The 27502-nt window shown below is 50.0% G+C and overlaps 1 protein-coding gene across 1 annotated transcript in view; it reads right to left on the reverse strand.

Moving 5' to 3' along the window:
- Positions 1-25699, reverse strand: part of LOC116948311 (nidogen-2-like) — an 86762-nt gene extending 61063 nt beyond the window's left edge. Inside the window, exons 1-6 of the mRNA XM_032964854.2 lie at positions 25224-25699; positions 18114-18422; positions 10981-11210; positions 4475-5358; positions 3405-3539; positions 245-487 (exon numbers count right to left, since the gene is read on the reverse strand). Coding sequence (XP_032820745.2) covers positions 245-487; positions 3405-3539; positions 4475-5358; positions 10981-11210; positions 18114-18422; positions 25224-25469 — 2047 coding nt within the window. The 5' untranslated portion in view covers positions 25470-25699. The remainder of the gene's footprint in view (positions 1-244; positions 488-3404; positions 3540-4474; positions 5359-10980; positions 11211-18113; positions 18423-25223) is intronic.
- Positions 25700-27502: the final 1803 nt, after the last annotated feature.

Consider the following 27502-nt stretch of genomic DNA (forward strand, 5'->3'; position numbering starts at 1 on the left):
AAAGTCACCACCACGTAGAAGGGTCAGAACCAAGAATATCAATTAGCTTGTTACGTTTATTAAGGATTTCAATTATCGCTGACATTTTATTTTCCCTTTCTCTCTCACGAACTTGGGGACACCCTGTGCCAACTTGCCTCCACCCCCCTTGCCTCGGATTCCTTTGCTTTAGGCCTGGCACCACCACCGAGTGCACGATATCCGCACGATAACCACGCGATAACCGCACACACGATGTCCGTACCGGCAACGCCGAAGCCGCGCTGACCGCCCTGCCCGGGCGAGTAGAGCCAGGCGAGGGGCGAGGCGAGCGAGGGCAGCAGCTGCAGGGCCCAGCCCAGGCCCGGCGGCACGCGGCTCACGGCCGCGTAGACGCGCCCGTCCGCCGACACCACGTAGGCGTGCAGGTCGGCCTCGGCCAGCTCGGACTCCACGCCGCCGAGCCTCACGCGGCCGCGCACTTTGCCGTTGACCCGCTGGGGGTGGCCTGCGGCGGCGAGCGGGGCACAATTTCATGCAGATGCCCTCGAGTGGGGGTGATGGCAGCCACGGGGATGGACCCCCTTCGGCCCTCGAGGCACCGCTTCGCCACGTTCGAAGTGCAATGTTGTTATACTTGTTCTTCGTTCCGCGCAGCTCAGATGAGCACGGGCTGGCTACGTACGGTGTGAAAGAAGTTCAAGGTGCGTACACGCAGCGTGCATCCGTACGGCCGAGGTTGATGTCGAGCAACAACCGAAAATGTTACATTGAGGTGGTGGGGCCGGAGTGTCGCAACGATGCCTCCTCCTACGTATTTGTTAATCGGGCATTGAGTCCCACGGTGGACACAGTCGAGTTTTTAATTTTCCGTTTGTGGATCATCATCAAGTATCCGCACCTGATGCCCCGGTTTGTTCGGATGTGCTATTGGGTTGCCCGTAAGCTTCACGGAAATGCTGTTCTGTTGCACTGCAACTCGTAGCGATATTAGAATCAAAATCTGAATGTTTTCCCGTGAGGAATCCATTAACTGTATCGCTCTTTTTTTACAGTTTCAGTATTCAGTTTCATTGATTAGGTGTATCCATGTGAGCCACGAGGCTCTTGAGTCGGGTGCAACCGTAACAAACAAATTATGAACACAGGACATCTTAAAGTGACGTTTCGTAACAGAAACATCCAGGAAAAACCAGTAAAAATGTCCAGTACGGGCGGGAAAGAACGTTGACACCAAAACAAACACTATAGAACAACACGACAGAAGTACAAAGAACAGGAAATTCAATCAAATCACCCAAAAACATACACATTCAACTGAACCATCCCCATCCTACCAGGCAAAGCCTGCTGAGGAATATGAGGGACGAAGGGGGGCTGAGTACCTCCCCCCCCTCCCACCCTGCTAAATTATTATGGGCGAGGTGTCAAAAAATATTGGCACAATTTGTTTGGTATAATTAAGAGATGGACATTGCAGCCTTTCCTCATATACACAGGGGGGGGGGGGGGTGAGAGCCGGAGCAGAATGCACGATAGACAAAGCAGATCGTATCGTTACTCATTACGCTTAGCGGTTAACATTCGTTTAAAGTTTGTTTAACATTGACTGTCGCGTGTCCCCCCACCCCCGAGTCTTTGTATGCAAGGTCACGCGACAGGGTCGCATTGCTCTGATAAACCCTGAAGGTAATTCGGTAATTAAAGTCAAAGCATCGCTGCGCTTATTACTACAGCGCCGAAATTACAGTTATTTTTAAAACCGGAACAGAAATAGCAAAGTTAAATAACACCGGAATGTTGCCGCATTGGTGGCTACCCAGATGTGAACTCAGGCGTTCGACAACGACGGCTCAGCGCTCTGATGCCCCTCGAGGCTTCCGGCCACCTCAATGTTGATCAGCCCAACTTTGATGCCACTGAAGCACGCTGGCCTCGCTGGGCACGTCAGCTGAGCCCCGTCCACGGTGATACTGGCAAAGCATCGCTTGCAAAGTGCTCAAGTCACTGCAGGCACACGGTCGATTATGTATAAATGTGTTTAGCCCTTTGGATGAGTTTGAGACGAGCAATACGTACGTGCAGTTTACCCTTAAGCCAAGCTATCAGCCATTTGATTAAGGTAAATGCACAAGTTGTATCCACAGGAGGCAAACAAACCGAACGAATTCATACACATAGCCAATAGTCCACACGTGGGATGCCAATTTATTTATCGAAATAGAGATTTGGTTGTAAGCGTGATAGAGATATTGTGGTCAGTGAGCGTAAAAAAAAATAACATCAAAACAAATAACGTACAGCACTGCGTCAGTCCACTGCTGGACGAGCGCTTTTTGGTCATGGATGTTGTTTGTCTTTATTTCATCAAGCCGGTGAATGTACTTCAGCAAGCCGGTGAATGTACTTCAGCCAACTGGTGAATGTACTTCAGCAAGCCGGTGAATGCACTTCAGCCAGCTGGTGAATGCACTTCAGCAAGCTAATTGTTAACTTTTTTTTTACCAGATAAGGCCCACTGAACTATATACCTTTTTTTTCAGAAGCGTCCTGGTTATCACAAATGATAGCTCAACAAAGCGGCTTTCACGTGGGAATGTGCAGCAGCCAAATATTCTAGTCGCGTGTTTCTAAATGTGGAGGGAAAAACCGGAGGACCTGGAGAAAAATCCACGCGAGCACGGGGAGAACATCCAAACTCCAAATACACAACAGGCGTCAGGGTCGGGATCGAACCCACGACCTTCTGTGTACCAGGCGAGGGATAGATATGAATATTTTAGAATGCAGTCTCTTGATTACGAATAGTATGCAATGCAATGGCTTACATGACATGATGCACAAAGCAAAGGACATTGACAGAACACACATTTCTTTTCATAGTGTTTTGCTTTTTTCACAGCAACGAATTTTCAGATTAATTGCCACTACATTTCTATATATCAACATGCTTTAGGGTCATGAATGATTAAAAAAATGTGAATTATTTACCCAAATAAATAAATAACATGTTAAATAATTGAACACATTTGATCGATACAGAAATTCGATCTCATCGAATAGAATCCCTTGTTATTTAACGATGAAAGAGAACGTGGGTGGGACACGAGGCAAAGGCGCAGCCCTGCAAGTGCTCGCTCACTTCACTACTGGCAGAAGGCCCTCCACTAGGAGCTCTGGAGAGTGCTGTAGACCGAATTTGGCCTAGTCTTCCACATCGGCCAGACATCTCGGAAGAGTTAAAAGTACTCACACTTTACCCCACGAGCTGACAAACGACTGAATATGGTTTCCCCCCCCCCCTCGACCGCAGGTCCGAGTGTGCTGACTGTCACACCATGGCAGAGCATTGCCGTTGGATGGGACATTAAGACCGGTAGAAAAACAGGCTGACGATCACATTGGCTTCGTGTGGCATTGCTCACCGTCCTGGAAGCAGTCCTTTCCGTTGCCCAGATGTCCCGACCGGCAGTGGCAGCAGAATCCAGTCGCGTGCTCCGTGCATTCGGCCAGGGGGGAACATTCCGCACGGCCCGTGTCACAGCCCTGACGAGGGGGGACTGCACCACCCTCATTATCACAACCACCATCAACAGCAACACTTTCACGAATACCACTATCATCACAACACCATCACTGCCATCATCATCACCACATTACCACCATCATTTTCACACCACTCCACCACCACTACGAACCACCATCACTGCCACAACACTATTAGTATTATGATAATTCTCTCATGTATTTCCATAAGCACGTGGAATATAATTTCGTTTTTGCGGAGCGTGTCATGGAATAACGACGGCGAGTGATGTGAGACGTCTCAGAATGTAAATATTGCTGCCGAAAGTGCCAACTCAGAAGGTGAGTAGAGGTGTTGACATTCCATACATTTCTTTCAAATTAACCGCTCACTGAACTAAACAACTTTACGTAACGGCACTGGTGAATAACTGCTACATGCCCACGATAAAAGTGATGTTACTCTAATTCCATCTGAATTCCATTACTATTGATGAATTGAAAAATGTTTGTTTTGCCTGCCATTCTGGTGATAACTCGAGAAGCTATCGGTTGAGAAAATAACCTGAAATCACAACAAAATAAATCGACTTTCCACATCGTTCGAGGGCGAGCGACCTGGCCTGGAAAAGCGGGCAACAACGTTTAAGGAAGCAACGGCTCAGCGAGCACCGCCTCTCTGCCATCTGCAAGTCTCAAAGCAACAGTTATGGAGCAAATACCAGAGAGTGCACAGACGTACATGTATGGACAAGGCGAAGGGGGAGAGAGAGAGAGAGTGGAGATCGCAAGCCATTCGTCTTCCATCCATTGTGGAGAAAGGATGGCAGCTCCGGGCATTGCCGCCAAAGTTGCCTGCACGGGTTGTATATACTAACATTCTCTCATGAGCATGAATAAAGGTAACATACACGTTTATACCATTTGCATATCACTTTCATTCGTTGAGTGTGTGCAAGGTCCTGCTCACCGTAGTGGTTGTAGCGCGGCACCTGCGCTACGTCGCCTCTGCCTGACTCTGGGTAACTCTGGGGATCAGGGTAAGGCTGTGGTTGGGACTCAGGGTAAGGCTGTGGTTGGGACTCTGGGTAAGGTTGTGGTTGGGATTCAGGGTAATATTGTGGTTGGGACGCATGGTAAGGCGGTGGTTGTTGGTCAGGGTAAGGTTGTGGTTGGGACTCAGGGTAAGGCTGTGGTTGGGACTCAGGGTAAGGCGGTGGTTGTTGTTCAGGGTAAGGCTGTGGTTGGGACTCAGGGTAAGGCTGTGGTTGCTGGTCAGGGTAAGGATGTGGTTGGGGGTCATGGTAAGGCTGTAGTTGAGGGTCAGGGTAAGACTGCTGGACGTGATATTGCCGCTCGTCGACACTCTGCTGTGGATCTCCCTCTCGACGGCCGTGCTCCCCAGGCTGCTCGTGCCACTGCCGCTCGGGATGCCGCTCCGGTTCTCGGTGACCGTCGTGAGTCTGCTGGCCGTCGGGAAGCTGCTGCGTCCGCTCGTCGGCGCCGTAAGGGTCCGGGTAGCGCTGGGTGATGCGGTGGCCGGGTGCCGGGTACGGGTAGGGGTATGTTTCTGGGTAAGGTGGCGGTTGGGCACGGGGTGCGGGCTGGGTGGGCGCCGCGGGCCTCGGGTGCTCCTCCAGGTCATCGAGGTCGGTTTCGTCGGTGTACACCGGGTAGAAGTCGTCATTTCCGTTGGCAGGATCTTGCAGGTCCCACTTAGGCAAAGGAGCAAGATTGTATTGGTGTTGCAGTTGCCAGACTTCTTCTGAACTCTTCGCCGGTTCAATGTCCTCTAATCCGGAGGCACTGCCTATGTGGAAAACCCAAACGCCCTGAGTTCCAGAGTTCCCCGTCCTGAAAAATAGCAATGTAAATACACGCATGCGTTGAAATTGCAATCTATAATATACAGCCCTTTAACAATCCACTGTCGGATGAAAGCCTCACCAAGCCGTATGTACAGAACTAAGAAAGAAGATTTGGGATAACAAACTTAAAAAAAAATGACGTTCCATTGTAATGATTAATGAGATATTGTGGATAATGAATATAAATAAATAACTACATATTTTATAGCCCTTTGTCAATCCACGGGCGGATAAAAGCCCACCCTGTGCCGCGTTAGACAGTAGTTTGACCATACTTCACCACACTGGTTCAGTGTGGGTTGGTGAATGGGCGGACCCAGAACCGGCTCACATGACACTCGGCAACTGACGTTAGCCGTTGTTGGGAATCGAACTCGGATTGCTGAATTCACAATGCAGTGTGTGAACCACTGCGACACCGCTTACCTTCCAACGTTGAAATACGCCTACATTATTCGATATTGCTGAGACATTTACATGCATACATGCAGCACACACACATACATTCACAACCAAATTCTCCCTGCTCCACATAAAGGGAAGTTCTATCGATCATATTGCCCGGAATATGCCTCTTGTGTATAATTAAAGCACAATAAGACTGCAGCAATAGGTTCATGGATTTTTTTTTCTTATGCAATCAATTTATTAAAATAAAATGTACCCGATACAAGAAGAAAAGTTCCCATCACTGCTTGCATAGGCGTACCGTGCAAGGGCACGAAGTGCATTACAGTTGCAGAAAAACTAAACTTCAAGGGGTAAAACCATCAATGTGTCCGCCACCCCAAATCTACCAAAGTTTTTAAACGAACTGTGTCCCAGAGCGATGCAATCAATGTGTAAAAGCAAACCACAGGATGCTTTTCTTTCCCGCCTCTTCTATAAAACAGCAGCAGCGACAACAACGGGACCCCCAAACTTTGGTGAGGTACCTTTTGAAGAGCACGGGCGCCGAAAAAAAATCACAGCGAGAGATTGTGGGCCAATAAACCGGCAGTTTTCCTCCTGCCGGGGAGGGGGGCCCTTTCTCCCTCTCCGTGGCCTAACAAAAGCTACCTCCCCCCCCCCCCCCGTGTGCTTATTAGTTGCGAACCCCAGCAGCGAGGGTGGTGACGAGGCGTGAGCACGACGGATCTTTAATAATGGTCGCTGGTCGCGGCGCAAAGTGGTTTTGGAGGGCTGCTACGCTGTGCACCGGGCAACCCAGTGCCCTCCCACCTAACGGGCACTTGAAACAGAGTGGTGAAGTATGGTCAAGCGACCCCCCCCCCCACAGACACACACACACACACCCCTCCTCTCCCCACCACGACCGACGCGGCAAGGGGGAGGCCGTCATCCAGCAATGGTTTTGACAAAGTGCTCTGAATTACTATCATTATTTTCAAAACAATAAATGGGGTGAAACGGAGGAGGAACCACCTCGGCGACCTACGGCAGGGGAATTTAAAACGAACGAAGGCGGCTTCCCAAACACACACGCGTAGCGTGCAGCAACTTGCGTCACGCGAATAATTATTAAGATGCTTTGCTGCGCGAATCATTAAAATATACAGTGGCTCTATCAACGTAGCTTAAACGCACCCGGTGCACTTTCGTGCGAACAAAAAAAAATGAAATCCCCCCAGGTCCGACTTAAAAGGTTAAAATAAAAAAAATGAACGATATCCAGGTTCAGCAATTCCATTGCTTGCTTTGTGCCACCGATGGCCTAATGACTTCCACTCGAGGGCCAGTCTCGGGAGCCGTCCTCGAGCTTGGCCTAATCGCCCACGCCGCTGGCCAGACGTCTTGGAGGAGGTGAGAGGACTGTGCCCGCATATTCTTTTGGAGCCTGCCACGTGCGACCGGCCGATCAGCTCACCGTGGTGAATCCACGCGTGCACTGCTGGGTTGGACAGGGGCTTGGGGGGGGTGGGGTTAAGACACTGGGACCATCGAAGAGGAAACGTCTGGATTTGCAAGCCCAAGTGTGCGAGCCATTACGCGTGCAAAGAATCGATGCTAATTCAGGCACTCCTCACCTGCTTGCTAAAGGTTGGGGAGAGGCGAAATGACGCACCGACGATTAAAGGCATTTTTAAACAGACGTGACAACTATTAGAGATATTGGCCAAACACGTTCTGCCTATGCAAGGCCGATTCTCAGCACGTTTTGAAAGTAACGACATTAAGGAACACAAGAACGTGCACAGTCTGTGCTCGTCAGCCGAATGCTCGTCACTCGGATGGCGGGAGAGGGTTAATTATTATTGTTATTTCTTCTTCACGGAGCTGCCGTCCTCAGCGGCAAATTTGGATTCCCTCGCATTTGTGTTCATCACTTTCAGCCGCTTCGGGGTGGCGGTGGTAGGGGTGGTGGCTGGTTGTGGGGGGTGGGGGTACGGCACGGTGGGGGAGTGGCCCCCATGGTATCCGACCGGAGGATGATCGCTCACAAACGGGCCTCATGTTACGCTCCTCAATGGCTCACTGTCTCCGCTGGACAACAACAAGCGGCGTGTCGCGGAGTAACTCGCGGCTCCCGTCTAATTGAAAACACTCCCCGACCCCCCCCCCCCGCCCGCTCCACCTCCCACTCCCCGCCTCCACCAGCAATGAATGGACCACATTCTGCCAGGAGCCCCCGGAGATGAACAAGAGAACAAGCATTTTCTTCTCAACGATTTTGGAATTTTGGACGTGACCTGCGCTTCTCTCTCTCGCGTGGGGTGATCGTGGCCCCGATGTCGTGCGTAGGCCGAGAGGCGCGTTGCCACGAGGGGACTCATATTGCGTAGATTGTCGATTCTCTCTCTCTCTCCTCTCTTTCTCTCTCGTTTTACTGCAATGTTGTTCTTTCAGAGCAACAACTACAAATTCACATCCAGGTGGTGAAGCCAGATCACCGCGTTGGGGGCAGCGGAGTGCGTCGCTGTGACGTCTCCTTCGAATTTGTGGCTCTGGTTTATTGCGAGGAGACGGCACGTTTTCGCCCGTTTAACACGTAGGCTTTTGCGACCAATGTCATCCATAATGCAGGTTGTTTTGGGTTCGGTCGCGTAAATTTGGGACAAAAAAAGAGTCGATCTTTGTAAATTTACGCGATATAACCCCCAAAAAACTCTTATGGAAGTTTTCGTCCGTCGAATCAGACCAGTGCAAGTCCCCCTCGCCTGCGAGCAAACACGTGTTTGCTTCAAGCGAGGATTAGCAAAGTGAGGCACCATTGAAATCCTTTCTCTTTGTCCCCCGCGCTCCAAAAAACCTCGGGCAGATGACGAGCGAGACTCTGGCTGCGCAGGGCTTTCTCCCCCCGGGAGTTGGTGCGTGCCCTGGCACTCTAACCGGGAGTCCCACACAGACCCTCTCCACGCTCACCAGCACGGAGCAGTCGGTGAAGAACCTCAACCAGTGAGTGGCGCGCGAACACGTCTCTCTCTTCTGGATTTTTTTTCTTCTAGATTTTAAGCTCTCTCTCTCTCCGTATTTAGTTTTTTAAGTCCCGGGTTCCGTTTGTTGAACGGGGCGAGAAATCCCACCTGACCCCCCCCCCCCCCCACCAATGATGCCAGTCCCGATTGCGGGGGGCGTGATTCAATGCAAAGATCGACTACCTTTATTTGGGGGGGGGTCTTTTTTTTAACAGTCCCAGTTTGTATCGATCCCCTAATTTTTTTGTATCGTTTCAGTTTTGTGCGCTGCATTAGCCTCCGTGTGACGTGGGCACCCCGTTAGCGTCTCATACCCTCCAGAGGGACTCTTCAGAGCTCACTCTAGCGGAGGCCCCGCCAACAGCGGTGGTGAGGAATAGAAATTGCAGCGCTGCGCCTTTACCTTTTAACCTTTAGCAAAAGCTAGGCCGTTAAATGATACAAGTTAAAGGTTGCGCTTTTCACTTTTGTCATTTGCGTTTATTTTTAACGATTACACCACGCCTACCATGCAGCACGTCGTGAATTGATTTTAATCGACGATTGGATGCACGCCTTCCTGCACAGGCAGCTTTGTCAACAGCTCGGCAGGGCGCTACCGTGACCGGGAGGATGCTGCCAGCGCCGACTCAACAAACGTATTCACTGCAAAGGAGGCTTTCTCTTGGATTTACTCGGGCGGTTTCACGCGGCTACGTGCTTATACCTCCTTAGCCCGTTTCAGCACTCAGAACACAGGCGGTGTTTTTTTGTGGACTGCGCGTCTAAGAAGGCAACATGAGAAGGGATGTCTCGTAATTTAAGGGCGTCGGAGCGGCGGCGCAGTAGTAAGCGCACTTCTACACGAATACACTGGCTTGGATTCGATTCTAGGCCACGGCTAGCATCGGCGGTGACTGATTTTTGTCCCCGTCGCTGGCCAACGCTGCGAAGTGGAGCTGAAACAACCACCACGGAACGGTGTGTGTAGGGAGGCCTTCATCCGGCAGTGGAGTGACAAACAGCCACATGAGGATCATTATTCGTGACCTCACACAAAGCGTGCGTCAGTCAGCTTCACTGCCACCCATGGTCAATCGACTGCCGGATGAAGGCTTCTCCAAACCGTTGCCAACTCGCGCGGCATGGGGAGGCAACTCGTGAAATTGTGGAATGACAATAGGAAGCAGATTATTTCAGGGGGGGGGGGGGGTTTATATACCAGGGTGATTATGGCCATGGATACAGAAGTTTGAAGAAGAAAAAAATGATTCATTCTATTTGTGTGATGATAGATATAGAGCTACTTGCTCCCGATTAAGATGAATGCACAATTACATACAGAGACAATTACACGTACAGACAATTACATCTCGAGACAATGAGTTGATGATAAGGGGGTGCATTCTGTACGGGGCTGTTCAATTTGATGCAGCAGCAGATTAATCTGCAATGCTATTTACACATTCCCCACAGCAGATGTTGCCAAAATAGGTAAGTAATGAACAGATTCATATGAGAGTGTAATTACACTGAACTCGAAAGATGGTGGTGGTGATGAAGATTATATGAAACAAATAATAATGTTTGAAAAGCAAATTAAGCAGGAACAAAAAAAAGTGTGATATAAAAACACCTACAACGATAGCAATTGTTTTGCGTTAAACTTGCTAATTGTGTACAAAACAAGTGTTGTGCCTGCATGCATGATCAAAGAATAACACAGTTATATTTATAACGCAACCCTTTCACACGACTGCACGGTGATAACGATGATGATTAACTTGCCGATGTGGATAGCAACGACGATTGGATTTAAGATGATGATGTTGAGAATGACAAACCTTTAATGATGATGCTGCTGATGATGATGATGACGATTGACTTGTTGATGATGACAATTGCTGACAATGATGACGATGGCGATGGTAACGACGCAGAGACTGGACGAGTGATTATTAACAATTCTGATAAAGACTGACTCACTGATGACGGTGCTGATGCTGACCATTACGACGGTAACTGACAATTGACTGACGTGTTGCCATTTTGTCAATTTTTCGAAAGAAGTTCACCCTTGCAAACGAGGCCTGCCGCGTCCGCGTCACTGGGACTTCTCGCCCCGTTCAACAAACGGAACTCGGGACTTAAAAACTAAACACAGAAAGAGAGAGAGCGAGAGAGAGAGAGAGACGTGCTCGCGTGCCACTCACTGGTAGAGGTTCTTCACCGACTGCTCCGTGCTGGTGAGCGAGTAGGCGCGCCCTTCCGCTGCTCCGTCGCTCGCTCCACCGCTGAAGCCGACGCGAGCCGGCAACTCCAGGTTGGCGTAGAAGGAGGCGCGTGGCCGCGTCCCGAAGAAGCGCAGGCCGTCCTCCGGGTAGAGGAATAGAGCGTACGTGTCCGCATGGTCCCACGCAACAACTGCCTGGAACGTGTTAGCCTGCAAGGATAAACAACAGCAGCATGTCATTGAATCCTATATAAGGCCCCCGCCTGCCCACCCCGTATAACGGACTGTTGGGGCAAGTGCTGTTAGCGAGCGGCACGGCACACGAGGGGGTGGGTGGCCAGCACCACGCCCGGCCGCCTTTGTCTCCCCAGTGGCGATGTTTACACGCCACGCCAGGTACTCATTTGAAGATGAGTCGATCTAGAAGAGGCCCAGGACCGGTTCAGAAGATCCTCACTGATGTTGGCAGGAAGCAGGATTCGAACTCGGTTCGCCAGCTACGTAGCACAGCAAGCCAACTGCTACACTGCCACTCCCCACAATACATTTACACACAATATAGGACGTTATATATTAGATGTGCATGTTCTCATCATTGTCTTCATCATCATTGTCATCATCTCCATCGATATCAGCATTAACATGTGTAACAATTATCAACATCTGTAACAATCATTATCACTGTCATAATCACCATCAACTGCGATCATCACTATCATCGTCATTATCATTGTCATCACAAACAATGATCATCACTGTCAACATCATCGTCCAAACTGCCATCATCATTGTCATTCCTGTCAACATCATCACCAACCATCACTGTCATCGTCCATAATCGATCATAACATCCATCGCTTTATTTACTCAGGCCTTTCGCTAATTGTCACGAAGTGCGGTTGCCATTACGAAAGGGAGGAATCCACGTGGAGTCATTTCAGAAGTGGAGCAGGGGGTTGGGTCGGACAACAGGCGGCAGGGGATAGTGAAGCAGCAGGGTAAGAGTCGGGGTCCGTTGGTCCAAACTCGGTGGAATCTCGAACCCGGGCTATGAAACCCAATTTTAATAAAGAAGTGCGGCGGATAAGCACCCTCAGCGCGCAGAACCAATGGATTTCACCGCCGTGTTTTAGAAACCGACCGAAATTGAACTTAACATATTAAAACTAGAAAAAAAGCCGTAAAAAAAAAACTCCGTGCAGATGCCGTTCACTACACTGGGAGACTCGAGGGGCTAATGCCCACCAGCAGGGAAAATGGTCTGAATATTGAGTAATTCACTGTACCCATTAATTTTCTTTGCCCACCAATTAAATGAAAATTACAATTCTCCACCATATACTTTTTCGTATGAAGTTCGCAGCTGTAGTTTTACGTAACATGTACATGTAAAGTGTTGCAATATCCAGAGTGCCTAAATCCTGACCATTAATGGGGGGGGGGGGATGTTATACATAGAAACACTTAAGCCTTTTAAGATTAAGGTTATCCATTTTAATTGTTTTCTCAATCGCAGTTTATTCAAATTGTACCATCGGCGTCAAGTCAAATTTCCATTCGTAACTCTGAGAGTGAGCAGTGTACCACCTGGTACGAGAGAACAGCCCCAAGTGATGATGTTGCAGAGCAACTCCTGAAATCCCTTTGGCGGGCCTCTTGATCCAGACGTGCGAGGATACCATACTCTTTGGTTCTTTCGGTAAAGTCACGTAAGGTAGAAAAATAAAACAAAATAAAAATTATATATCACGACGTTTCGATCGCAACACAAGCGGTCGTCCTCGGGCGGAAAAAAAATCCAGCAGTGGAACTGCTGCACCGGTTCAGCAGCTCAACTGCTGGATAATGAACTGGTTCAGCAGTTCCACTGCTAGATTATTTTTTCCACCCGAGGACGACCGCTTGTGTTGCGATCGAAACGTCGTGATATATAATTTTTATTTTGTTTTATTTTTCTACCTTACGTGACTTTACCGAAAGAACCAAAGAGTATGGATTCCTGCAGTCACGAAAGCTTCAAATCAAGATTGCGAGGATACCATTGATACGCTCTGGAAAGGGTGCTGGATACATTCTTAATGTACATTCTTAAAGCTGAAATTTTTGCTCAAATAAGTGAAAACCCATATTGAGTATGTGCTTTTTTTTGGGCACAGTCATTTGAGACTGGGCAGAGACCATTAATTAACTACATTTGAGTACCCAGTTTAATAATGTATCTGCACGTATAAAATGTAAGTATTTATGTCCACTTATTTATCGCGTAACTTATATTCTCCACAACGGCGCTCCCAATTACGATTGTTTTTTGTTGTTTGTTTGTGTTACAGTCCAATAACGGGCGACTGAATCCCAGGTTTCGATGCCCGGGATCTCAGCTGCGCTGGCTCAACGCTCTAACCCCGAGGCCACGAGGCCACCCTTCTGACGGAACATTTTAAACAGATGCCCCGTAATACCGGGACTGCAGTGTGTATGTGTGTGTGGTTGTGTGGCAGTGTGTATGTGTGTGTGTGTGTTTTGCACACACACGCGTTACTCCAATCGCCATTCGGTCCCAGAAGATGAATAGCTGGATGCAACATATATAGTGTGAAGCATGACAGCCAATCCAGGTTCGGCGCTTAACAGGGCACTGGAGGAATTTCTTTTTTCCACTGAAACCATAACGCTCCTGCACACGTGTGAATTACGAGTCTGTGTGCGCGAGTGTTAAACTCACCCATCCGTCTGCACTGGCGCAGTAAATTGTGTTCACATGCACTGTGAGCACAATTTGGATCACTCTTGATACAAAATAACCTAAATCTAATAATGTGAGTCCATTGCCATGTTGCTGTGTCTTTAAGCATCGTTGAGAGAGGCGTGATATGCGTTACTTCAAGCAGTATAAATATGCACGAGCACACAAAATCTCTTTCCTCGAAAGCTACACATGATAAACATCAAAGTCATGCGGAACAACATCCGCAGTCGGTATTCGTTCCAGAATAGCAATTCTGTGCAACGGATTTAAATATATAAAGTGAAAAGCAACATGCCGGTGCACGTGCAACAGAAGGTTTTCACAAATTTCAATCGGCACGTGCAGGGTCGGAATCAAGATTGTGTAGGCCCCTGGGCTACAGGAACTGTGAGGCCCCTGTGCTACAGGTACTGTGAGGCCCCTGGGCTACAGGAACTGTGAGGCCCCTGGGCTACAGGTACTGTGAAGCCCCTGGGCTACAGGTACTGTGAGGCCCCTGAGCTACAGGTACTGTGAGGCCCCTGGGCTACAGGAACTGTGAGGCCCCTGGGCTACAGGAACTGTGAGGGCCCTGGGCTACAGGTACTGTGAAGCCCCTGGGCTACAGGTACTGTGAGGCTCCTGGGCTACAGGTACTGTGAGGCCCCTGGGCTACAGGTACTGTGAGGCCCCTGTGCTACAGGTACTGTGAGGCCCCTGGGCTACAGGAACTGTGAGGGCCCTGGGCTACAGGTACTGTGAAGCCCCTGGGCTACAGGTACTGTGAGGCTCCTGGGCTACAGGAACTGTGAGGCCCCTGGGCTACAGGTACTGTGAGGCCCCTGGGCTACAGGTACTGTGAAGCCCCTGGGCTACAGGTACTGTGAGGCTCCTGGGCTACAGGAACTGTGAGGGCCCTGGGCTACAGGTACTGTGAAGCCCCTGGGCTACAGGTACTGTGAGGCTCCTGGGCTACAGCAACTGTGAGGCCCCTGGGCTACAGGTACTGTGTAGGCCCCTGGGCTACAGGAACTGTGAGGCCCCTGGGCTACAGGTACTGTGATGCTCCTGGGCTACAGGAACTGTGTATTCCCCTGGGCTACAGGTATTGTGAGGCCCCTGGGCTACAGGAACTGTGTAGGCCCCTGGGCTACAGGTACTGTGAGGCCCCTGGGCTACAGGAACTGTGTAGGCCCCTGGGCTACAGCTACTGTGAGGCCCCTGGGCTACAGGCACTGTGAGGCCCCTGGGCTACAGGTACTGTGAGGTCCCCAGTAATATTTTCAAAAGGAAAACACAGTTAAAGAAAAATAAAATGTATTTTTTGCAAGGCTAACAACAAATACCATTCAGCATTCACAAATGAATTAACTTTTCACTGAATCTCTGGAGGCCCTCCAGCTGGCGGGGGCCCCTGGGCTTCAGCCCCGTGTCTTAATCCGGCCCTGGGCACGTTTTACCTGCACGCGACGTGCGGATCGTAAAACAAGACATGGACTCTGACAACGAACGCTAAACAAAAGCCGAAAAGTGCACGGGAGAAGCACAGGGAAATGCGTCCTGGGAATTACACGGAGCGAGAGAGAAAGGGAAACACATGGATCTGAGAATGAATGCAAATGGGAGAGACTTCGTATTGACTGTTGAGGACACATCACCGGAACGGACGGGGTGATGGCCGACGGAGAAAGATTGGTGACAGAAAGGCGGTGAAGGGTTGAGAACGCGCCGCCGAGGGAGGATGACCACCGCTGAGTGGGAGCGATGAGATGAGCCATTGTGCAGGAGTGGCATCGTGGGTTCAAGAGCGATGGTGAGGGTGGAGGGAGGCCTTAATCATGGTCACGGTTGGTTATGATGAGCAAGAAAGCAATACAGTATGTTGTTTCATCACGTTTCACACACACACATGTACACGCCAACATACATATAAACAACGCAATATTACCATGTGCTATACATGTTGACAATCTAATGCTCCACAAGAGCTATGCAATCTGAAATTTGGCACAACTACAGCTGATCTCATGCTTAAAATTGAACAGGCAAAATTTTCACCCTTGAGGTTTTTTGTTTGTTTGTTTCACTCGTGGGGGTGGGCTCAGCCTCAAATTCCACGTCGCTTTACGCCTCGTGCTAAAGCTGATCCCCCATCATCGGCGAACTGAGCAATTTGCCTCCCGTGACGAATGACGCTGAAGCCGACGGAAAGCTGTGCAGAGCCGGTCGCCTCCGCGAGGCTGTTCGTGGCGCGGCGATCCCCGGTGAGAAGGGATGGCCGGTGTCTGTGACTCCCGCTTGAAACTGCCCCGGAGCCCACACAAACGTGAGGGTGTGCACGCTCCTTGCCCGGAAGGTGAGAAAGTGTGGACAGAGACGCTGTCGATGTGCTCGCCGGCGTCTCTGTCTCGCGGACCGTCCATCTGGCGATACGTTGAGAGCAACGAGCGGCCACGCTTTGCATGTTGAATTGCATATTTGTGAGGAGGGGGGGGGGGTTATAGTGGCGGGCGCGCCTGGCGAGGGCAAAATTGCTCGCCGCTGATCGCGGTCCTGCGGAATTGCCACTTTGAAATGCTTCTTGTGGCCCTTGATTCATTTAAGGGGATTTCGCTTCCTTTCCCTGCCCCCCCCCATCCCTACTCGCCCCCCCCCCCCCCAGCAACTTGTTCTATATATTTACTTTTAATATTAACCAACTCCGTAGGAAATCCTTTTTATGAAAGGAAACATTCTTGATCTATCCTCGAATATAAACCACTTTTGGTTTTGAAACACATTTGTTCACAGTCAGAGGCAATTTAAAGCTCGTACGAGCCTGGACAACGGAACGTTGACGTCCTGAGCGCTGAAACTCAGCCATATATGGATATTTCAAAATCGCTCTTGGATCTAACCACGCGCACGACCCCGTTACTCGATCCCTTATATATTTATTTGTTTGTATTCCTTAAACATTTTTTTTTGCTGCCGTTGTTGCAGACGTGTATCGGCCCTGACACGTGTAAACAGATACGCGCTCCCCTCTCGGGCACTAGGCTGCTGCTGCTGCTTAGCAAACAGCACGCAATGCGGCGACGAGGCAAGAAATACCTCTTTGCGTGGCCATCTCTCGCGCGCACGCACGGAGCCGCACGCCAAACGCTGCTGACGAAAGACCGCGGGGACCAGAGCTAATGACTCGTGCAGGGGACACGGCCATAAGCGGTTCAACTCCTTTTCCGCCACGCTCGACGCACACAAAAAACGGAACCCTTCAAATTCAATCTCCTACACCTGCGCGGTCACATCGGCACGTGTGAAGCAACGCAGGTGGAGCGTACCGACTGTGCCGCGAACTTCCCTCTTTTACACGGGGATACGTGCGCATCGCTGCGAGAGTGTGAGCACTGTACGCACTTGTGTATTTTTTGCGAAAGTAATTTAAAATATCGTTTTATTGTGGCCTGCCGTAACATTTTCCTGTGGGGTTTAATTATACAAGAGTAAAGGCTTGTGTCACGCTTGCTGTGAAAGACATTTAGCCCTTAAGTTAGGTAATTCTCTGATAAAAGGTTCCTAATGGTTGCTGTTAATACACAACTATGTGTCCCCAACTCCCTCCCTTCTTAATTTTTCCAGATGCTCTTTGCAAAACGTCTGAATTTTGGCAATGAGCATCAAAGCCTTGTTTTTTTACTGAATAGAAAAAAAAACTGTTGCAAGCAACGGTGTAGGATTTTCGCAGTTATGCTTGTACAGCCTTCCGAAGTATTTTTTGGGTTGCACCGCCTGTTGTTTGGCACGATGTCCGACGCTTCGGTTCACAACGCTGGGAGCTTCTTCAGCTTTCTAAAGACTGCTTAACCCTTTCACATTCCGATGACGTACACGTGGACATACGTGTACGACTTCAGTCTTTATTCCGATTGCATTCCGATGACGGATGTACACATGCGGCATCAGAATTAAATTGGAAGAAAAAAATTAAATCAAATCATTTTGTCTTTAGGTCGCAAGACGTACCGAGGCTCCCACAAGGCCATGCGGGAGGGCGTGTGGCACAGTTTGGCACCAGCTATCATAGAGCGTGGTCGTATCGCTACAGTTTTCTGTGGCAAGTACAATGTCTTTAAAAACAACGGCGCTACGTCTCTCTGAATAAAATTAACGCTGAACCGCTTGTGTGTTCCTAGGTTGGGCGGTGAATGGGACACTGACCCTGCAACTTGCAGACGTCTTGGAACAAAAAAGGGTTAAGAATCTCCCAGCGTGCAAAGCAAAACGTCAGACGTTGTGCTGAACGACACACGGTACGACCCAGAGAAGGAAGACACGTCGGACATTCATAGCAAGCCAATTATCGTTAGTTTTCAGACGTTCAAGGTGTGCGTGCGTGCGTGGCTGACCTTGTGCGAATCGGGCTCCTGGTAGGATCCCACCTGGTCCCACGTGACCACGACAATCTCACTGGGCGAGAACCCCACGATCGCCGGGAAGGCGGAGCGGACCATCTCCCCGGCCCTCCAGAGGGCCTGGGTGGTCGCGGCCGACACGCTCTCGTGCCGGAAGAGCACCCGGCCGCGCCGGGACTCCGCCGACGTGGCCAGGTCGGCCAGGAAAGGGGCGATGGCCGGGAAGTTGGTGGGGAAGCCCTCGTCCACGTACTGCGCCTGGCTCGGCAGCGGCAGAGGCGAAAGCACTCCGTTCGTACCCACCTGTCGGGTGAGAGCAGAAGCGTTGTTATTTTTATTTTTTAAAATCTCATTTGCTCAGCGCAGGCCCAAAACGGCAAGCATCGAGCAATAAAGAGCACTCTTAAAGTTGTAACGGATGAATAGTTCGTACATTTTTTTGAGTCGAGCAAGGATATGGAAGAGCTCGGTGGGAGGAAATCCCCGGGTCGTGCAGTGCTTGGGAAGAAGCAGCAAGAGAAGTGTCGTGGCCTGCTTGGTGGTGATGGTGGTGGTTGAAGACAGTGTTAGAAATTTGTTTGTATGTTGAACTTTTTTCGCACCGTACGTAGCCAATTGTGCTAATCGGAGATGCGAAAGAAGTTGAACAAACGAAACACGAAAAGCTGTTTGAAAAAATGCCATCTATATTTAAAAGTGCATAGCTCCGATGGCTTCTTAACATCGGAAGGAAGAGCGTTCCAGACGGCCGCAGAAGGGCGCCTGTAAGCGCTCGATGCGGTGACCGTCTTTGTTCAATCGTTAGCAAAAAGTCGCTGCTCTGAGGATGACTGGTATAAAGGTTATTGGGTTATATAAACCTTTCTAATTGGCTGTATTGGGTAATGGCGGGTGTAACGACATTATTAATCTGTCGTTAGGGGCCATCCATTTAGTAGGCACGCAAAAATGTCAAAACTTCACCCCTCCCCCCCTCCCTGTACGCACGGTGAATTTTTACACCCCCCCACCCCCACCTGCGTACGGACGCCTGACGCACCCCCCCCCCCTCCCACCGAATCCTATCGAACGGCCGATATTTAATCCACGCAGAAACGATCAAGGATGAATAATATGAACGTGTTTAAGCAAACAGATAGTCCACCGCCGGACTATCTAACTCATTTGAAGGCCAATGTAGACAAATTATTATCGAGGCTTGACACCCCCCCTCCCTCCCGTTTCCTATGCGTACGAACATTGTCAGTAAACCCCCCATACGTAAGCTACGCGTTTGGGTTAACCTCCCCCCCCCCTCCATGCGTACGTACTAAATGTATGCCCCCTTAATTATAATTACGCGATCTAACCCACAAACCTCTATCATGGACAATATTTTGTCGTGATAGTGTTACACAGGATTTACTGGAGTTTGCGTGATCGTTAACGCTCCTTGACGAGGTCGGCTGCGGAGGCGTTCGGATGGACGAGGTGAACGAGTCGGTCTGGCAGAGACCGAGTTGCTCAACGCGCAGCAGCGAGAGAGCCGAAGGGCCACTTCCACGGGAGCAGTGACCACCGCAGCAGCGCCGACGTAACGTACGACCCGCTTGAGTCCCTCGCCACCCCCGCGGAGTTGGGACCTTTGGTGGGCGGTGGATTACCAATCAGCAGGGGTGCGCGCGCGCGCGCAACTTTTAATTAGAGGGTAATGATGATGCCAGCCGCATTAGTCATTTGAGCTCAGATCTGAGGTTATTCTCAAGGGCACGGTGTGACGGACACATTATCCGGAATAAATATGCGGAAGAAAATTACGGACGTGGGTCATTTGTTCGAGTTTGAAAGCGCGCGGCAGCGGTTGTGAAAAAAAATACGACGAGAGTGGCCTTCTGGAAAAGGGGGAAATTTGTTGTGGCTGAACAGGATGGAATACACGGCGAATGTTTCTTGAACAAAGAAGAGAAAGGGTGAACAAAAAACTATCCGCCCATATTTTCTGAGGCATTCAATAAAACACATTTGCGAGCCATTGAGTGCAACAGGGTTCAAAGAAAAAGATGGGAAGGCAATGACAGAAAAACGTAAAATGTAAAAATTATGCAAACGAAAAATGCATATACATGCGATACGCACACACACTTAGATGTTGTGCTTTTTTACATTTTTCTCCTGGATGCACAACTGAGATGTATCATCCCGGTTACAGTGAGGTCCTTGTGATGGTGTAGGGGTCACATGCCAAAGCATACACATTACCACACCGCGCACATTTGCCCTGACGCCTTATCTCTTCCACAGCACTCGGGGTTATGGATTTCTTCAAAACCGTGGAAATGTTGACACATTATTCCTTTAACTTCACCCCCACACACCGCCGAGCCTCCACCAAACTCCACATCTCATACCGTTCCTCTCACACACACACGTGCACTCACGCACGTACACGCGTGTTCGTCGTCGTCCTCAGCACCCATTGTGCCTGACACTGCACGGCAAGACCCCAACCCCCCCCCCCCCCCCCGGACGACACTGGCTGTGCGTGCGGCTGATTGCCTGCGCGTTACTCCGGCGCACGACGTTCGCATTTGATAGTGGCCGCGTTCGAGGTAGTTCGCGCTCGCGACAAAACAATCCACCGTCGGTGTTCAAATGAGGCCCTCTTTTCTTCGTGGCGTGCGCCCAACCGCGCGATTTTTGGTTTTTCGTCAAATTTGCGCTTGCGCGAGGGGGGGAGGGGGGGAACAAAAACCGCGGAGTGGAGCGGCCGAGCGGAGCGGAGCGGCGGAGCGGCGCGGGTTGCCGTGCGCGCATCTCGCGAAAGGCGCGGCGAGCGAGCGAGAGTTGAGTTGAAGCCCCGGGATGAGAGGATAAAAAACAGACAAACATAGTCCGCCTGTGTTCCTTCTTGGGGGTTGGCCTGTGAGGGTGTCACCCGTACAGCACGTGGCCTTTCGAAAAGAAAAAAAACTGACTGACAATTCCCCTCCCCCCAACAATCCTTGCCGCCACCCCGGAGTAACCGTGCAGCGCAGATGGCCCAGCGCAGCCAGCAATCAGGCACAACAATCAAGGTTTTGCCTGTCAGAAACATCCACTATTTATGCATACAAACGACGCTCGCTTTCTGTTTGATTGTTAGAAAGCGATCTAAATACTCGACGCGTGTTGTGTCGCAGTAATTCTTCTCTGCCGCTGCATTGTACGAGGGAGCATAGGTCAAGCCAAGTCTGGTATTCAGATTTGTATTTTGCAACTCCTCTGTATTCCTTCAGATCTGCGTTGGAGAGTTTGATTTCCTTCAGGTCTTATTGATGAATTGATGTCTCGTTTGGACAGTAGAAGAGTGTGTGAGGAGAATCTCGGTATCCCTGCGTTATATTCTTTGGAGGACAGCCAACAATGGCCACATTCGATCATTGTATTGTTCCTGTTGTGTGATTGTTTCTTTTATAAACCCAGGGACGCCGCCTCATGTCAAAGCCCTTTTCATGAGGGTGTTGCTTTAGCTCCTTGGCCAGTTCTTCAGTATATTGGGGATTGTGTCCTCCTCGTGTTATGCATTGGGCTCATACAAATATTGTAGCAATGGCTCAGCTTTTTTGGGTCAATATTAAACCAACAGATTGATTTCGTATTTAGCACAACTAGATTTTACACAATATTCAACCGACTTTGTCAGATGTCGGAAGCTAAGCAAATTTGAGCCTGGACAGTACTAGATGGGTGACCACAGTGTACAACGGGTCTATGTTGTGGCCACACAGAAGGCAATGGAGCAGCAGCAACATCATTAGTTGCCCTGTACTCCCCTGCTCTCACCTCGATGCTCCCCGCCTTCACCAGCCAACATTGACCAGCGTGGTGAAGTATGGTCAAATAACCACCGTGACAAAGGGCTCGATATGTACAATAATTACTATGGAGAAGAGGGAAGGTGGGGGTGGGGGAGTGTGGTGATTCATGCATGTACGATGCAAAGAACCAGGCCGAGTTTTTTGTCCCACTGATGGCTTACATCAGTGGTGAGTGATATCTGAACCCGCACCCACCACACCCCCAACGCCCACCCCCATCGTTCAACCCACACTGAGCGACATGATGAAGTGTAGTCAAACAACCACCTATGACCGATATACGACAATGGATTGAGAAATCTTTTGAAGTTAGTACATTGACACCAGATGTAATTGAAAAAAAATATCATCTGCTCACATTGTCATCGTGTATTCTTATCCATTTTAAATGGTGCATATATCCGTATGAGTTGTTGAATTAAACTCACGATTCTAGATTAAGCTAAGGGTTAAAAGGAGGGAGAGGTGCCGGGGTGACTCAGAGGTCACAGAGCGTTGAGCCGGTGCTGCTGAGATCCTGGGTTCAGAATATTGTATTTATACTGGGGGAATCCGATGAGCTATGAAGCTCTTTTTCACAGATGTCCAGTAGGGGGCGGGTAAGAACGTTACACCAAACAAAACAATACAAAAACATGATAGCGGTTCGAATCCAGGCAGCTACCTGTGATTCAACTGGGTTCTCAGATTATTATTATTGACGCTTCTTTATCCAGGGAATCCTCACTGAATATCATGACTCGTTTTTTTCAGGAGGTTTCCTCCCAAGTTTTCGCAGTAACGGCAGGGGGGGGGGGGGGCGATGATTGCCATGAATATTCCTATGGAGTTAAAACTACAATAAAAACTAACCCCATCAACACGAGGTGTGGTTCTGCACCTAATCTCGCCAATTTCCAGCACTAACAATTTAAACGTTGGGCTCAATTGTCAGTCTCTCACAACGTGCAGGACGGGTGCGAAAGTGCTGCTGTGTGGGATGTAAATGTCCTAGCTCTGTAATAACCACTTCCGTGGGCCATTTTGTAGCACAAAGAGCTTCATCACTCTGCGAAGGATATGAACCGATGCATCTCTCGTCCTATGACACCGATAGCACGATGGGGATAAAAGAGGGAGAGATGCAAAAAAAAAGCACATATCAAAGAACATACACAACCAAGGACGAGGAGGAGCAGGAGCAGAAGGGAGGTGGTGGCTATGAGAGTGGTGGTTGTATGTAAAACATCCCAGATACCCTCCATTGCCCCTACTGTGCGCTGGACACTCGCGAGCGTAACGAGTGCCAGATGCTCGCGCTCCCCTGCATCAGCGCGGAGGCTTGTTCCTCCTAATAAGGAGGCGGATAAGATCAGCAATGCGCACGCAATACGTTCTAAAGGGAACTTCAAACAGTGAAACCAACGCATTTTGCGATAGGTAGACAGACCGTTTTATTGAGGCTCTTAACAACCGCCCGCATTTATGTTCAATTTAAAAAAAAGATATGTGTCTATATAAATAGTCCCACGCACTACTCTTTGTTTTTTTTCGGTGAAGTCACGTATAAATAAGAAATAATATACGTGACTTTACCGAAAAAAAAGAGTAATTCCTGCAGTCACGAAAGCTTCGAATCAAGTCTAGTCCCACGCAGTTTGGAGTTGGGGCCAAAACGTTGTCCAAGTTTGGAAGTTTTCTGGTGCATCCGCACGCGTTTTGACTTTAAGCACGGCACGCGCTGTACCCGGTGGAATCGGGACCTGTGCGCGCGCAGCGCATTCAAAGCGAGCGATCCTCAGCCCTCGCTAAACCGCACGGAGGAGCAGTGAGGCTTCTCCACATTAATCAACGCAGCTTTCGCTGCGCGTGAATCTACAGCCATTCCTCCCTCCCCCCGCCAATCGCCTGTTAGATGATCGCGTCGACCATCCTTCACACGCTGTTCGGTGCCAGTTGGTATATCCGGGAATTGAACTTAAGCGACCGAGTTTACTGTTCGTGCGCGTTACGTAACGAATAGCGATTAAATCACCAATCAAGAAGGGCAAGCAAGAAAATAAGATTTGCTTTATTATTTACATAAAGAAACTATGTTCTACAGTTATCGCAGTGCGTATGATGGGTTGGGGGAGGAGAGTTGGGGCAGTGAATCGCGCGCTGCACCATGAATCCGGAACCTGAGTTCGATTCCCAGACCAGCATGCTAAAACATGGTCAAACAACCCCCACGTTTCGTCGCACGGTATGCTGGGGCAGTCCTTCATCGAGCGGCAATAGATGGGACCAATGCCTGTAAGTTAGCACTGTATCGTTGTTAACGATTCCTTAGGCAGCTGCAGCCTGACATGGAACGATGACCCCTCTTGCTGTGTGTTGCTGTGTGACCTCTTAGAATCCAACAGCCAAAACTTTTAATTGCGCAAGCGTGCGCGCGCAATTTTGATTGGGATTTTTTTTTATTCTTCCAATATTCATGCCATGCCTTGCACCGTGAGTGAGCGAGGGGCATGGCGTAGGCTACTCTCTGGCTTGGTTTACACACACGCACACACGCAGCAGCGCAGGTCGGTGCTACACAGAGTGGTAATTGGTAAACGTGCCCAGTACGATCAAGCGGAAGGGCACGCATCTCGCCAGTGAGTTCGCCACGCAGATCTTGGCCGCCCAATGAAAAGCGCTGCGCTCCGCTGCGTCCGTGCGCACGAGCGTGGGTCGTGGAGCGATGGTGGTGGTGGAGGAGGCGTCTCGCCTGACCTCGCAGTGCTGCTGCTGGTTTGTGTATTGTGTGTTGGCGAACAAGCGTCAACAAGTTGCTCGCTCGTCACTAATAGCGCGGTCGGTATCCGTGTGTCGCGTTAAGTGCTGGCGAAGAGCTTCGACCGTGGTACGGGCTTGCGCCATAATTGCCGACTCGACAGAGAGTCTGCCCCGGCGCTGCGTTCTTGTACATTAATTTTGCTTTTAAATTGATATATATATCTAACGAATATTCTCAGAAGGTCGATAGCTCAACAACGAACACAAGTCAACAAAACCACCAGCAACCACGACGACACTCATCAGAATGCGAACATCGAGCTGTGCCAGATAAGCGCAATCTGTTGCTGCGGTGCAGGGCTGGCAGTGTTTTTCGCGAGCGCGTTCATTGATTCCGTGCGCCGCGTGAGCTGTGGTGTCGCGCCGCGCGCTCCCCACATGAAGGCTGCGTAATGCGCATTAGCAGCAGCGGGCTCCGGACTCGCTGCCGCCTGTTCGCGGTCGAGCGCCCTCCTCGCGTGATACTCACGTAGAGCTCGCTGTAGGGCGTCGAGTAGAGGAACAGGGGTTGAGCGAACCGCAGCGGTCCGAAGCTGGCGTCGTCCCCGCTCGGGAGCACCTGGTCACCCGACCTCTCTCCGTGCTGGAGCAGCTCATCCCGGCTCAGCCCGCGCGCGCAGCCGAGGAGGGCAGCGGCCAGGCACAGGAGGGCAGCGGGCAGGGCTGCATAGCCCGCAGGGGATCTCGCCCTGGCTACAGCCCTGGACATCCCCATTGGAAAATTGGTGGACCACCAACACCACCCCCACCCACGAACCCTCGAAATGCAGCTGACCCGCACGCACGCGTGGAGGTGGAGGTTCCGCGTGCGTTTAACGGTGCCGACGCCGGCTCTTGGAACTTGTAGCGAGCGCGAGTGAATTCGGTGTTGGAGGGCGGCGCTCTAATGGTATAGGAGGGGCTCTGCTTTGACTGGGAGAGGCTTGTGCGTTGTGATGGGGGGTTGGTGGTGGTGGCGGGGAGGATTTTGGAGGTGACTGTTATTTATTTATTTAGCTTTTATTGGTCCTGGGCGGAGTCTCTGGCCGGTACCCCCCCCCACCCACCGCCCCCCCCCCCCCCCCCCCAGGAGAGGAGCCCCCCCGCTGCTGCGCGAGTCGCGTGGCACTGCCGCGGTTTTAATCGCGGCCACGCGGGGACGCTGCAGCTCCACGTGGCTCTGTGACGGCGCGCTCCCTCCTCTCGTTGCGTCTCTGTCGCAAGGCACCTAAATCAGTGGCGGATTATCCTCGATGCAAAAGTAGCTACATACGCTACGTGCCCCGCACTTTCAAAGGCCCCGCGCTAAATGCTTTCAAGCGATCAATTCCGGTTCAGTGATTCTGCACTTGCTCTATTACTATAGTACTATAGCGCCTTCAACTTTTACGTGTTAAAGTTTAGAGATTTGTCTTATTATCTGGCTTTATAGCAAATGAAAACATACAATTACTTTACTATGCAAGTAAAAAAATGTGTTTTAATATTTACGTGCTTTTTTTAGTTATTGCCCCTTTATAACATCATATGCTACAGGCCTCGCACTAGCTTAATCCGGCACTGACCTAAATGCAATATGTGAGTAACCGTTCCACGATAACACTTCTTGTCCAGGTGATTCCCTTTCATTTACATTTATCCAGGAAAGCCTCATTGAGTCTCGAGGGTCATGTTCAGGAGGGTCCATGCATTTGGGACTGTTTTGGCAATGCCATTAAAGAGTGGCTGCGTGTGTGGCCGATGTTGGAGAGAAGAGATGAATAAAGGCATTGTCACCATCAGCCAGGATCAATCCACTGTTGGATGGGTGTTCTGCCAAGCAGTCGCGATCCATCACCGTCCTGAATTGTAACCAATCCATCTCGCCTGCCGATAGAATTCCCTACCAAGCGCACAAGGAGATCACGCTCGTACATCTGCACAGACAAATTCAAGATTACATTGTTGTACGATGACGACGCGTCACAGCCACCTCAGCTCAAATCTACAGCACCTGACATTCACAGGCAGTCAGTCTCCCATCCGAGTACTAACCAGGTTCAACTGTGCTCTGCTTTTGAGATTTGACAAGAGCTATTCGCTTGTAGGACATTTGCAATTTCCCGAAACGTTGTCACTGTTAATGTATATATATACACACACGCACACATTTTTTTTCCCCTTGAATTTTAACCAGAACGTGACCTTAATCATAGATTGTTTTTTGTCTGTACAAAATGAACATTGTTATTGACGAGAGCAGAACAAGATGTCAGAGGTGCGTTCACTCTGCACGACGTCAAATGTGATATCGAGTTGAGTTCACTCAGGTGTCAGGACTTAGCGGGCACGGCAGAAATCCTGGGTTCGGGTCAACCTTTCAGCCGGCGACTGTGGTGAGATGTTAACTCCCTCACCCGGTATGCAGGAGGTCGTGGGTTCGATCCCGACCCTGACGCCTGCTGCTGCTGCTGTATATTTGGAGTTTGCTGGTCGCGTGGATCTACCTCTGGGTCCTCCGGGGTATCCTTTCACATTTAGAAACGTGCGTTTAAAGTATTTGGCTGTAATACATTTGCACGTGATAAGCCACTTCGTTGAGCGATCATTTGTTGCCAGGTCGCTTCTGAAAAAGAGCTATATAGTTAATAGAATATACCTGGTTCTCAAGTGTAGCGAGTTAATGGTTGCACGCCAGTCAGAAATGACTGCAACCGCCCCCAAAAACGTGATTTTAATCGTGGCTCACTACTTAATTTCGATTATTCCTGCTCTGTTCAACAAAACATA

Source organism: Petromyzon marinus, chromosome 33 (assembly GCF_048934315.1).
Source record: "Petromyzon marinus isolate PM22_M1 ecotype Great Lakes invasive population chromosome 33, UKy_Petmar_22M1.pri1.0, whole genome shotgun sequence".
Taxonomy (NCBI): Eukaryota; Metazoa; Chordata; class Hyperoartia; order Petromyzontiformes; family Petromyzontidae; genus Petromyzon; species Petromyzon marinus.